Raw genomic sequence first — 14889 nt, 5'->3', positions numbered from 1 at the left:
AAAATGCAGTGCCAAAGGAAATTGCTGTTTTGACAGGAAGACGAACCACTGACAATATTTTACATGAAGCGTACATTTTAAAAGATACTGGATTGCTTCAGTGGGCACCTTCTTAACGAGTCTAAAATTGCTGGCTCCGCCCACAGCAGCACACCGCTCTGCTAGTGTTTCCTGCTGCCTTTCCTAACTGGCAGTGCGCTGATCTGAGTCTAGTGCATGACTTCTTCACACAACCCCAAATCAAATAACCCAAACTATCTCTTCAAAATGAGTGACGGATTATATCTGGTGGTACATTATATCAACTGTAGCCGATTAATGCTAATTGTGTAATGCGCCAGGCTGGATGACCAACCAGGGCAATTAGTATGTAGAATTGAGGGCGTGGCCTCTTTGAGTGACAGGTGGGTGTACATATGCTTGCCGGCATGAACCGAAGTCTTCATGGCTTCTTGGCTACACACACACCCCACCTCTTTGCCCATTTTTGGATTAGCTGAGAGTTAGGTGCGGATTCAGACACTGCCAAGATGGCTACAGTGGTTTCTTCAGAAACCTGCGGGTGACATCACAAAGGCTACATCCATTTTTATTTACAGTCTGTAGGTGAACATGAACATCTGAACTTAATTTCATCACAATCCAGCCAACAGTTGTTGAAGCGTTTCAGTCTGGACTATAAACGTCACCAGAAAGTCTTGCAGCGACATCACAGTCACAGCCCTGCTTTTTGACTGACAGGCGATCAGCAGGAAGTGCTGCACGAAGACACTACAGAGATCAACACTCAGCTACGGAAACAAATCAACAACCTCACAGGTTGTCATCTTGACTTTTTTACTTTTCATATACAAGAAAAAAATAAACAAACATGACTTAAAAGTGCAAATAAAAAAAGTTTGTTTCTAAATAAAGTTTATCTTCTCACATGCAAAGAAACTTTGTTGTTTCAGAGGTCAGAGGTTGAGGACTTTACAACAGGACTTTAAAGGCAGAAACAAGGTATTTTATTGAATCAAACTTCAGTGGGCGGAGCCACAAAGCCACGGATGATGTCAGAGAAAGTTAAAAGGTGCAAGAGGACGAAGCTGGTGTTATAAATGTCTCCATCTCTGCTGGTGACAGAGGAAATGTCGGTAACACAGAAACAAGCCGTCAGTTATGTAACATGTGACGTCTTTAAATCAATGAGCATCAAATATGATGCGACTCCTGCAACAACCAGAGCACGATCAACAGTTTCTCTCATTCTGCAGGAAGCTTTGGACAAACTAACCCGACTGCGCTGCAGCTGCCAAGGACACATATCAGCGCTCAGCAATCCATACTCTATTAACTCACAGCCATCAATCATTTAGCAGGGATCCCCTGCAGAGACGACCTCGGTGACCTCTGTGACAGGCTGCACAAACACACAGTGAAGGTTTACACTCTGTATGACAGACATAGACTCCAGTTACGTCTGCAGCAGCTGCTGCTTCATAGAAGTTCATTAATGATAAAAAAAAAAAAAAAAAAAAAATTCAGTCGGTGAATTCAGATTGCAGAGCAGGCAGGGACAGATTCATGTGCTAAGAGCAAGTTCTGGAGCAGAGGCAGGATCAGAGTGTCGGCGAGCAGCAGGACGTCCGTTCGCTTGTTATCTTCAAAGCTGCTCGTGCTCAGTTTTTGGCGGTTTGTCTCCTTCACATCCAAACTCCAGCTGAGGGAATGTTTTTCTTAGATATGAAGAAGTGAAGCATCATCCTGTCAGGCTGCTGCTCCATTCGCTCCGTCAGCAGTTTGGTGAAATATACATCAGTTTGCCAGAGACAACATGGTAATAACATATTTGTGCTTCCCTGCAGTGTTCACTCCTCCCACAGACTGTGGCAGGTGAACACTGTTAACACTGAGCTGCTGTGGTTCTGACAGCTGCTTCCGTTTTGGATTCATGAAGCATTTCTTCTCAAACCTTTTTACTCTCCTGGTTATTTTTTGTTAGTAAAGACAAACCAGGAGAGGCAAACCAGGCAAATTCTTGGTGCCCCTAAGGAGAATAGGGGCCCCTGATGGCCCCTCATATTGGCACATTTTGCAATGACAACTATAAACCCCCTTAAACCTCCCTTAAAGACACTATACAGACACTATACTGCTGCTGCTCCAAAACCCCCCTTAGTGGGGCCCCTGATGATGTGTGCTGTAGCTAGAGTCTATGATGGCCTGCGCATGAGGCTTTTAGAGGGCATCTGTAAATTGTAGCATATGCAGATAGTGTGCATGTGAGGTGTTTCAGGGACATCTGTAAATTGAACCATCTACCAAAAGCCTGTATGTGAGGCATTAAGTTGACATCTGCAAATTGTACTGTCTACCAATAGTCTGCATGTGAGGCGTTTAGAGGCATCTGTAAATTGTACCAACTACCGAGATCCTGCATATGAGGAGTTAAGGAGACATTTGTAAATTATAGTGTCTACCAATAGCTGCATGTGAGACATTTGTGGGACATCTGTAACTTGCAGTCGAACGATAGTCTACATGTGAGGTGTTTAGAGGATGTGTAAATTGTAGCATCTACCAATTGTCTGCATCAGAGTCAAATTGCTCTTTGCAGTTTTATCACTGATCACTTAATAAAATGTAGTAATGTGACTTATTGACATTTACTCACTAAAAGCTCACAGAGTGTTTATCTAGAAGCAGAGCAGAGTACAAAATCCTGAGATCTGAACAATACTGGACCTTCACAAACACACAAACACACACACTCACACACACACACACACACACACACACACACACACACACACCTGCTACTGTTCTGTTGTAATTACAGTCACATTAGAGAGAAATATGGCAGCCTTCTAGACTCAGTGAGAGGAAGAACAAACAGTTTCATCAGACGCTGCAGAGCGTGGCGTTCACGATCTGAGGTGAGGGTGTTCATCGAGGATCAGCTGCTGTCTCTCAGAACAGCCAATCACATGAAGTCATGTGTTTCACACAGCGGCATCAGTTTAGTCTGTACAGCTCTCTGCTGGAACTGTGTTGCTCAGAGGCCCTTTGGCAAAGCCTTGACAAGTTCAGTTTACTGCCTGTGAAGAGTCCTCCTGATGGGATCATTAGGGAAATGTAGGGCACCGTGGTTTTGGAGTGAGTCTATATTATAGACTAAAAGTCAGAACATTTTGCTGCTGCTGCTGCTGCTTCGATTTTGACCCTTGCTTTGGGGCGGCTGAGGCTCAGGAGGTAGAGTCGGTCGTCCTCTAATCAGGAGGTCAGCAGTTCAATCCCCGGCTCCTCCAGCCCACACGTCATGGTGTCCTTGGGCAAGATACTGAACCATCAATTGCTCCTGATGGCCGTGTCTTCAGTGTGTGGCAAAAGTGCTGTGTAAGTGCAGTTCATTTCCCGAAAGTAAAAATGTGGGGCATCCAATCAGAATGTATCTCCCAGTCAATAGCCTGTTACAAAAGAGTGTCGCTTCGTCTCTCCTAATCATTATGTCTCTGCTTTGGTGTGGTGACCTGCTGCTGTGTTTGATTTCAATCTCAACTTAAAAGGAGAATGAGCTGTGATGATGTACCACCTGTTCCTCTGGTAAAACAGTTAAAACGATATGGAATAAGTTGGGAATTTGAACCTGAACATCAGAGTACAGAGTAAACCTGAACCCTAAGATCCGGTGAGACGAACCTTCTGCCACATTCAGTCCAGGAAAACAAGGATGTGAAGATCGAAGAGGCTTCAACTTAAGTGACAGATGGAGAGAGCAGAGCTCATTAACAACACTTTGAGTCAGCCTGAGTTTCTTTGTTTGTTTGTGCTGACTGAAAGTCGTCGTCTTCTGTTTAGAGAGGCAAATGGAAAAGTTTTAATGATCAGGATATAGATGGATCCTTGCTGCTTCCAGCACAGACGGTTTATTTCGATGGAAATTTAACAGATTAGTCCTTTAAATGAGTGACTACAGAGTGGGAGTGATGAGTTTCAGTCAGTTGGGGGATGTTTGGTATTCTGACTGTGTTGCCCTGCCTGCAGGTGGGCGGGCGGAGCAGATGGAAGGAGGTCCATCAGGAGCAGGAGCAGACCTCCATCAGACTCTGAAATCACTTTGATGAGACTCTGTCATCGAGAAAGATGAAAACACACACATGTCAAGGTGTGTGTGATGTACACACTGTGAGTGATTTACATTCCAGCACACACACACACACACACACACACCTGCAGAGAAACCATAATATGTTTCAAGCTTATTTTAGCAGCGCAGAGGATAAATGTGCTGCAGACTGCTGACTCAGCATGTACACTCAGATTTAGTCTCCAGCATTAAGAGGCTCCTTCAGCTCTGAGCTGCCTTTTACTTTCATGTAGCAGAAAACACAAAGTGTTTACACATTGTTACGATTCATTGTTGTAAATGAGCAAATATCACCTGAGTGCGTCAATCTCTTCACGCGCGTGTGTTTATACGTGTGACTACATCATACCAGACAGGAAGTGTGCCTTTAGCCAATCAGCTTTTAACCCCCCCCCCCCCCAAACATCTGGATCACATGCTGAACTGACTGTTCACAAAAATCTCCTTTCAGAGGCTGCATTTAAAGACCATGATGAGGGCTGTCCCATTTCCAAGGCTCCTTCAAATGCAGAATTTGTTTCCCGGGCAACAAAAGCTCCAACAGGTGGATGTTTTGTTGCGCAACCTATCCCAAATTTCATTGCATACCGTAGATGAATCACTTTTCAAAAAGAGAGTACGGTGGACTGCAAAACAGCCGAGGATAAACAGGAAATCCTCTGCAGACCAGACCATCTCACTTCGGTTCGACTCCAGACTTGAGACACAGCTTATGTACAACAGCAGAGCCAACATGGTCTTTAAGAAGATGCACTGCTGTGTCCATCAGTGTCCATCCAGCCTGTCTGGACTCTGTGTCTCTATAGAGTCAAAGTCCTGAACCCCAAACACCTCCCTTTGACTCCGCCTTCTTTTATTCATTCACAAAACAAACTGTTTGAGCATGATCCAGGCAGTGGTGACGTTTGTCAACAAGAAAGAAAGACAGAAAGACAGAAAGACAGAAAGAAAGAAAGAAAGAAAGAAAGAAAGAAAGAAAGAAAGAAAGGGATCCATCCAGACAACTACAGATCAGCTCCAGCTTAAAAACCCTCACATTTATACTTACACTCAGCCTGAACACGATAACATGTAGACTGAACTTGTATAAACTGTGAAAACGCAGATCATCTAGACCTGGTCTGATGTGGTCTAGCTGCAGAAAAACACACCGCCAATTCTACTGTGTTTTCATGAATTGAATGAAGGTGTCACAAACTGTGTTTTAAAGGCAGTGAGGAAGAGGAAGTAATCTGATGTACCTGGAACTGGCAGACACATTTGAGCTGAGCGCCGTCGTCCCTGCAGACGCCTCCGAATCGACAGGTAGAGTCATCGCAAACCCTCAGGTCGCTCTTCTTCTCTGACAGATCTGCAACAAAGAGACGAGTAAAGGGGGTGGGTTAGAGAAGACCACAGACAGACAGACAGACAGACAGACAGACAGACAGACAGACAGACTCCTAACGTCCCCGCTCTGCTCACTCTCAACACAGGCCCAGACAGGTTTCTGAGTTTATGAACAATAAACACTGGTGCAGAGCAGATGACTGTTTATCAGACAGAGCAATAAGGCCTCATGTCACAGAAACACAGCAGACACCTGGGCTACAGGTGAGTGTGCGTGCTGTGTTTCCACCAGGGAAATAACAGGTAAGCTCAGAGAGAACACACATCTGTGATCTGAGGGAAGGTCGATAATGAGTCCAGTTTTCTTCTAGTAGCAGAACCAGATGAGATTAGGATTTAACATCAGATTCCAGCTCCAGAGTTAAGAAAAAAAAAGGAGTCAAGGTGTCAGTCCTAAATTTAACTTTACATTAAAGCTCCATATAGTCTAAGGTAGATGTCCATGTGTAGTGTGATTATAAAGCAGGTCTAGGTTCTATATTAATACTGTGAAAGTATCAAAGCCTCAGTCCACAGAGAAATGCACACAGCCTGTATTCAGAAACTGAGCCTTAAAACCAGCCGTCAGGACAAAGCAGTCACACATGGCCTCTGGGAAATGAGAACCTGAGATCCATCATCTCATCTGACTCTGTATGTGACATAACTTCAGCAAAGTTTCCTCTTGAACTTTCGGAGTCAGTTCCTGAGCGCTCTTTACAGTTTTATTACTTATCAGTTAACAAAATGTTATAATGTGACTTATTGACATTTATTCACTAAAAGCTCATGGAGAACGTTTTCTTTTCTGGAAGTAGATTAGAGGACAAACACACACACACAAACACACACACACACACACACACACACACACACACACACACACACACACACACACACACACACACACACTGCTGTCTTGTCTGATAATAACAGGTCTCCACAACTCAGAAATGTGCAGCCAACTTAAATTATCCACATTTTCTTTGAGATAAAAGCCACAGATTCCTGCCTCTCTCTCTCTTTCTGTGTGTGTGTGTGTGTGTGTGTGTGTGTCACAGACCACAGCTGAGTGTACTTAGAAGAGCCGTGTAATGGCCTGTAATTACTGTTTGCAGACCTCCCCTAGTCCTAAAAATGGCTGCCGCCGGCCGCAGTAACAACCTGCCGCAAAAACCCTGAAGCTGGGCGCCTGAAAGGGGGACACACCGAGATCTAAACCTCCAGCTCGGAGACTATGAAACCAGGACTGAGGAAACAAGGGAAACCAGCCACGGGCAAGAGACAAAAACACATGAAGGAGGAGTGATAAAACGTTTTTACGGATTCTGTATTTTCCAGCTAATTTCCTGGAAACTTTCCTATAATTTGTCTGGTATTTAGCTGTTAATTACAAGGATGTTTCCAAGAACAGCCTCCAGGAAATTAGCTGGAAAATAAAGTGTTACCACCATTTGTTAAGAGGTTCATCCCATACAGAAATGTAATATATGACCTATATGTCCCTATATCAAGAGTGATATGTCACCTATAAGGGAATATATTATCATCACATATATATATCCACTGGATATATGAAGATATAAGTATATAACATATATGAAATGCCCATAGTAAAATTTGTATCTATACATGTATTAAAAATATCTGTGTGATGAATTTTTATACAGCACACATAGTGTTCTATGTTAAAAATATGTGTTAACATTCTATATTTAATCTATTTATGCAATTTTATTAAAACAACATACATGCTAAAAATCTATATGTTTATTTATGTTTTTCTTATTCATTTCTCATTAATTTTAAACATGTCTAACTTCACATTCTAGGAAAGTCTCAGACTTTATATAATATCAACATATACTGACAGGCTCTGGGATGGATATATATTTATGTAACATATGGCTGCAATATAAGCACATAAATGTATGTATTTGTATAGGCTAGGTATGTCAATATACGGAATTGCATTTTCTAATAGGTTTCCTATATAATTTATATATATATATGTACATATAAAATAAAAATGTATATCATACATGGAAATTCAATATATGTACATATAGCAGACACAAGTCAGTGAATGAAATCATTCAAAACACAAACTACTTGTGTTCATTCACCTGCTGCTTAATGCTACGCTAATTACAACCTGCTACATCCATGGTATCATTTAAAATTACTGAGCTGGATGTTTGTCTGATGCTGCATCATATTCTCAACATGATGAAAATGTTCATGAAGTCAGTCTTACATTTGATAATGTGATCATAGTCGAGTGATCTATGTAGGAGCAGTGGTTACATCACCTTAGAAACGAGCTGCAACTTAACTGTGCGTCACAGGTGTGCTCTGGTACTCTGGTACAAACAAATAGCACTACACCCATGGTGGCAAGCATACTCTCCTGTCACTCATTTTAACATGGGAGTCTATGGGGATTGACTGACTGTTGGAGCCAGGCTCTAGTGGTCATTAGAGGAACTGCAGCTTTAAAAACTTCAGCACTTTTAAAACTGCTGGGTTGAAAGTAACTCAATTTTGGTTATTTTGGTAACCCAGTGCTGGGTCCCAAGCAGGGTTGTGTTATGTTCTCTACCCTAAAATGGGTACAAATGACTATCTTGTTGAACTAAAGCTACCTAAAAGTGGGTTGAAAAAAAAAAAAAAAAAGATTTCAAATTCATGTTTCTCATACCAGTCTTTCCTTTGGTGGCCTAAATTGCATAAAAATGGTGGACTGCGAAGAGTGATGCAGCCTGCGTTTTCGGGGTGCGGCTTCAACCGATCATGCTGGGTCACTATACTTAATGTAATGTTAAGTCAAACCTACCCAACCTATAACCCAGCAGCATTGTTTTAGTGTGAGTGTTGGCTTCACTTCAGGTTGCCACTCTCCTGGAACATGCACAGCAGTGATGTGACCAGATTCAGCCCAGTTTAAATTTTTGTCACTGGGTCCATGTGTGTTACGGAAACCTTGTCTTCAGTCCTGTGCAGGTCCACAGGCTGTTCATGGCTAATTAAGTCCAACCAGCAGCCACATCCATCAGCAGCTCAGAGCCTGGAGGCCGACAAACACTGTATGTGTGCGTGTGTGTGTGCGTGTGTGTGTGTGTGTGTGTATGTGTGTGTGTGTGTGTGTGTGTGTGTGTGTGTGTGTGTGTGTGACAGGGAGGCGAGTGTGTTCTGTTTCCTGTTTTCAGTTTTCAGAAAGCCAAATTTTTAATATCCAGACAATTTAGGATTATGCTGAACAACAAGCAGCCTCCAGCTGGCGACAGACTGACATGCAAATGAAAGAGTCTCTGCTGTGTTCAGACCAAAGAGTATGTGCGTGCGTGTGTGTGTGTGTGTGTGTGTGTGTGTGTGTGTGTGTGTGTGTGTGTGTGTGTGTGTGTGTGTTTTAACACTGCATGCCTTATCTGAGGAATGAGAAGCTGGCTGCTGATATATTTTCTGTTATTTTGTGTGTGTGTGTGTGTGTGTGTGTGTGTGTGTGTGTGTGTGTGTGTGTGTGCGTGTGCTCGCACATGTGTGTGTGTGTTGGTAGTCAACCTCGGCCTTGTTGTTTTCAGGTTCCTTGCCCTCATACATTTTACAACAGAAACAGGGATTTGAAATGCACATAATTCCCTCTTTTGGACCGGAGCAGAACTAAAGAAGCTGACGGAGCGTGGCAGCTGCCGCCGCCGCCGCCCACGGGCAGATCCACCTCCTAGATCCCCTGAGCCCGGGCTCGGTCACCATGGCCACCTAGCCGGCCCCCAACCCCCAACCCCCACCTCCCCACAACTGCAGCTGTAACTCCAGGAGAAACGGACGTCAATGCCTCATCTTCTGTCTGCTGCTCTGACACCTTTTGTTTCAGATGATGTTTCTCTGCTGCTTTCACTCACAGGTCAGCTGTGATCACGGACCAATCAGCTGATAGTTACAGAGTCACTGATCAACAACTTCTAAGCAACACGTGTTGTAGTTAGAAGCCAGATATCCAAGACTCCAGCTTTAGAGTAGAGCGAATGTTGGCTCAAATGTCTGGTGATTTAGACGATTCAACTTCAGTTTATTTAAAGTTCTAATCTGTAACTTCTCATTATTAAATGTCTAAAAACATATAGACCTATGTTCTATATGTTGTTGAGTTGTGTTCTTACATTAACACAAATGTTTCCATCGATTCTCAAACCAGAGAAATCTGTGACTTTAATCATGGTAATGATACATGTTGTTTGGTCACCTCTCAGTGACATCACATCCTCTATGCTCAGTGTGTTTGTCTGACAGAAGCTCAACATTGACTTTTATCTAGTTTTAAGCCACATACACTTTTTACACCCTGGTGGTTTTCAGCTCTATATTTGAACCAGATGAAGGATTTTAGTCGTCGGACGTCTGGATCTGAAGTTATCAGAGAAACAAGCTGAGGAAATGTTAGACAGCTCAGCTCCCAGCTGCTGGAGACGTCCTGTGTTCACCAAAGCGCGTTAGTGAATCAGTGATTATTAAAGTGAACATGTTTCATTCAGTGTTTCTACTATATAGCTGGTGTTTTTTGTGGAGAGGAGATGAACTCTGTGGATAATTTAGCTGCTGGTAAAAACCTCCTGAACCACTGACACTGAAGGAATCCAAACCAGGAGAATCAATAGCTGTGAAAACAACAACTCCCATGATCCCACGCTACTTCATGACATCACCAAACGCTGTCTTTTGTGAAGTAAGTGAGGTTACGGACTGTGCGTTTAAAGGTGTAATGTGTAAGATCTGGCCAGAATTTTAGTTTAAAATGTTCAAAAAATGAACTAAGACTATCAATAGTGAAGGAGCCATAGTGATGATGTCAAGACCAAGACCTCCATCTATTGTATTTCAGAGATATCTACTGAAATGAGCATGCTAACCAACTAGCAGCATCCCGGGCTGTGTTGTAATACCACTTTATGACACTAGATGCTGTGTGAGTCAGTGTAGCGTCTAGTCTGCCCTCAATCCCACAAAGAAGAAGAGCTTCGTCCTGAGCTTGAAGTTACGCTACAGCTCCCGACTAAAAAAAAAACTCCCGACGAACATCACAGAAACGCACAGATGTCTGAAGCACCTAGAAAGAGATCTTTATCTCCATCCCAAAGAATCGCTCCGACAAGAAACCACATTCACCGACAAAGAAGAAAACACGGGTGAATCCTGGTGTGGCTTCCCACCGCTGGAGACAGCTCCGGGTAAAGAGATGCAGTTTGATGCCGAGCTGCATCTTTTCTGTTAGACTGCTGAGTAACATCTAATGTTGGTCTGTAGCGAAAAGTATCATTAGTGCAAATGACAAAAACTTCAAGTGGCATAAATGTATGATTGATGTTGTCGACAGATGTTTTAGCGATGTAGCAGAATTTAGTCTGTTCCTGCGGCTGTTCCTGCTCCTGATGCGTCAGTAACTTTTCTTTTACAAGTGAGACAAAGAGACTGTTTGATCCAGAACCAGCGGGATAATTTATTATACACACACAACAGACCTAACATGTTTGAATATAAAGAAGTAATTGTCCTATCACATGTTTGTCTGTATCAGGACCAGAATTCCAGTCCAGTCCTCCCCAGTGATGGACCAGCACCTGCCTTTTCTTCTGCGTCCGGCCTCATCAACCATCAACAACCACATTACAGTAACACCTCAGAGTATTATCCCTGCACAGAACACATACTGTCTCTACTGTGATCTTCTGCACATCCTGCTCAGCAGGAGTTTTGTCAACACTTTTGTACATAGTTTTTTTCAGTTTAATTTTTTTAATATGTGTATCTATGTATATTTATCTTTTTGACTGTTGCAGTATTGATTGTTATTTCCTGTTAATATTTTTATTGTATACTGCATCAGAAACAAATACACACAGGGAGAACAGCTGGTTATCAAAAGAGAAACCAGCTGAATGTTTACCAAGAGCACACATGAAAAAAAAGTTGGAGTCACGACAGACTGGTAAACCGCAGCAAGTCCACACCACAGTCTATAAATAAAGATGGACATAGTTCCTGTGATGTCACCCACAGGTTTCTGAAGAGTGGTTTAGAAGCTCAGAGTGAGCTGCTCCACTGTCGCCATCTTGGCAGTGTCCAGCTAACTCAAAAATGGATAAGGAGGAGGGGCATGGGTGGAGCTGATATTTTGGTGCATATGTTCACCCACTTGTCACTCAAAGAGGCCACACCCTCAATTCTCCATAACTTTAAGCCTTAATAAAATGTAAACAGGTGAGTTGTATAAGCAGTTGTCATGAAGGAGGAAATTAGCTCTAGAGACCAAAACTGTTTTTGTACCAGGCTGTAAACATGTTTATTTCTGCTGTAAAGTTGGACATTTTAACATGGGAGTCTATGGGGATTGACTCACTGTTGGAGCCAGACTCTAGTGGTCATTAGAGGAACTGCAGCTTTTGGTTGAGATGTCACTCAGCCCCACAGGAAACTTAACAAAGACTCATCACTGGAAATACCCACTCACTCATTTATTCACCTCCGCTCTGCTCCTGACAACAGATCATTCCTGAGCTGTTTGACATCAACTCAAAAGTGTCGGTGTTTGAAAAGAGACAATACACACACACACACACACTGATATCTCCACAGTGAGGTTTTCATTTCATAGAGGAGTGAAACCTTCTCAAGGACTGCTGTGCCGCATCGATTTGATTTTCTCAAAGCAGTGAATTTATCCCTCGCAGAGACATGAAGCAGGAGGGAGGGAGGGAGGTGGCGTGACATTCATGTAAAATACCAACATCACTGATGCATGATGGGACTTTAAATCCCCATCCTGCTCAAAGACACAAATGTTCTGAGTCTGTGATTTTAAAATTTCCCTTCAGCGTTGAAGCTGCATGTACATTCAATGTCTATGACAAGTTATGAGCAACACTCAGAGACCCCATGTTGGACTGGCTCTTCAAAATATAGAGGGAAAAGACGGAGCTGCTCCTCAAACCTCATTAAACACAGTGAGAACATTTTGTCTTAATATTACTGGTGTTTCTCAGCTGAGCCTACTGCCATGCTGCCTAATTACTCCATCTGAACCACAGTCTGACTCCACCTGCCGGCACACGGGAACCGTTCACACCTGCTGAACATTCACAGGCTGCAGGGGAAGAGCCGAAACACACACACACACACACACACACACACACACACACACACACACACACACACACACACACACACACTAACAAGGTGTCTAAGGTGACGTCCTGGATGACTTCCTCCAGGGTTTTATCTTCATAATATTTATTTGTCACTGAGTTTTTGTCGAAACATCAGCGCTGTGTGAAAGAGACAGACTGAACATGCCTTGCATGCAGAGAATGTTGCATTATGGGTTGTTTGTAGCCTTACAGCAGTGTTTCTCACACTTTTTCAGACCAAGGACTTAACTATTAAAATAAAAGTCATGGACCACCTAACTCCTCCAACATCCCCAAAACCAATAGGGTTACTACTTGAGTAGTATTGTGGTGGGGTTGTGCAGAAGAATGTCACCTGGGACAGTTTTACTTATTAACAAACCCTCTGAACTATCGTATTCCTACGTATAAGTGCACCTACACTTAGTTCTGTCTGATTCAAACTGCTGATCTGCGGAGTGATACAGTGCGTACCTGAGTTGTGCTTGTGCGTGAGAAAGGTGAGTTGAACAGTTAGTTGAACAGTTCACAGACTGTAGTGCAGAAGAAGTGAAAATATTCAAAATAAATCAGCATTTGAACTGATATTAGCTTCTTTTTTTTTTTTAACTAAAACATGTTTTTTTCTGCTGACCTTGTCCACAGCTCATCACTCAGCTTCTGTACCTGTGCTGCTGCTGCTCCTCTAAACTGAGAGGGAGCTGATTTGAATCTACTGCAGCCAATACACTGACTACAGATAAGTACCTCACACAACCCCACGTCAAACAACCCGAACTGTCACTTTAAAGTTGCTAGTCAGTCAGAGCTCAAAGTGTTTCATTAACCTGGTTCAACCTGCAGGACCTTCTGAAAGGCTGCTGTGACGTTTTTTGTTGCTGAGGAGGAAATAAATTTGCAACAAGTGAAATCCAGTTCACAGCGTCTCCTACATCTTTACAGCTGAAACGACAAGAATCACAGCTGTGACAGATGTTGAGCTCAGAGACACTGAAGTCTGAAAACTGTTAATGTCAGAGGAAATGATTCTGTTTTTACTTCTCAGCATGTTTCATGTTTGACTGAGAAAAGGATTCACAACGAGGACTCTCGTCTCACAGGGAAACTTCCCCAACCGCACGAGGGTCAAAGAGTTTCCTGTTCTAAAAAAGTCTACTTTTTAAAAAAAAAAAAAAAATTCTATCAAAAACAGATGTTGGAAAACGGACATACTATATTCAGCTGCCTGTTTGGACAGTCATGCATGGGAAACATGTCTCCTAAGTGGCTTGTAAAAATCTGAGTATTTGCATGAAATTAAAGTGACCACTGAAGGTGCTGTGAGAATGATTCACCTGTTCACCAGCTTGTCAGATCAGGGAGGAGAAACTGCTTCAGTCTCTGGTTATCCTGCAAAGTTTTTGGTGTTAGGTAACTTGGCTACATTCACCATCTCCTCTGTCGGAAAAGGAGGAAATAGATGGTACAGCAGTTTTAGTATCTGTTGTTTTCAGGTATCAATGGAAGAGACGACTACGAAATCAGGACTTCCAAAAAAAAAAGATCAGAATGAAAGAACAAAGGCAGTTAGAAGCAACTTGCCTGGAAGTGTGGTTAGACAGTAAAACATACCCTCAGACAGTTCACAATTTACTGTTTACACCAAGGTGTTCATCCCATTAACATCTCGTGTTGTATTAGTCCACGGTGGGCAATGATCCAAATGTCAGGGCTGCTTTATGGTTGCATTTTTGCATCGTTTTCTGATGAACTAGGTTGATTCATCACAATCTTAAAGCTCCATATAGTCTAAAGGTAGATGTCCATGTGTTGTTTGATTATAAAGCAGGTCTAGGTTCTATATTAATACTGTGAAAGTATCAAAGCCTCAGTCCACAGAGAAATGCACACAGCCTGTATTCAGAAACTGAGCCTTAAAACCAGCCGCCAGGACTTCTGGAACTTTGTGATGTCACAACTGTCACTACCCTCAGTTATGCCCCAAGCCCCGCCCAGCTGGACCCATCAGCAAACCTTGCAGGATTTGGTTTCTTTGAGTGTTTAGCTGAAATCTGCTTTATTTGTATCGACTCACTCAGAACACAGTCAGCCAATCAGGCTCAGAGCCTCCTCTCTTCTGATTGGCTCACTGAACTGTTGTTACTAGAGAGAGGAGATGTAAAACTACATTCAGATGGTTTTTGGTTCTTAAAACCACAAATATATCGTCTT

General features: G+C 42.7%; 1 protein-coding gene across 1 annotated transcript in view; it reads right to left on the bottom strand.

Annotated features, from left to right (window-relative positions):
- The window catches only part of tmeff1 (transmembrane protein with EGF like and two follistatin like domains 1), a 97723-nt gene that overhangs the window by 46599 nt on the left and 36235 nt on the right, over window positions 1–14889 (bottom strand). The window contains exon 2 of the mRNA XM_022761875.1: window positions 5371–5480. Coding sequence (XP_022617596.1) covers window positions 5371–5480 — 110 coding nt within the window. The remainder of the gene's footprint in view (window positions 1–5370; window positions 5481–14889) is intronic.

The sequence above is a fragment of the Seriola dumerili genome, unplaced genomic scaffold, assembly GCF_002260705.1.
Source record: "Seriola dumerili isolate Sdu_G_001 unplaced genomic scaffold, Sdu_1.0 BDQW01000432.1, whole genome shotgun sequence".
NCBI classification, from domain to species: Eukaryota; Metazoa; Chordata; class Actinopteri; order Carangiformes; family Carangidae; genus Seriola; species Seriola dumerili.
This window is presented reverse-complemented; position numbering and strand designations above follow the sequence as displayed.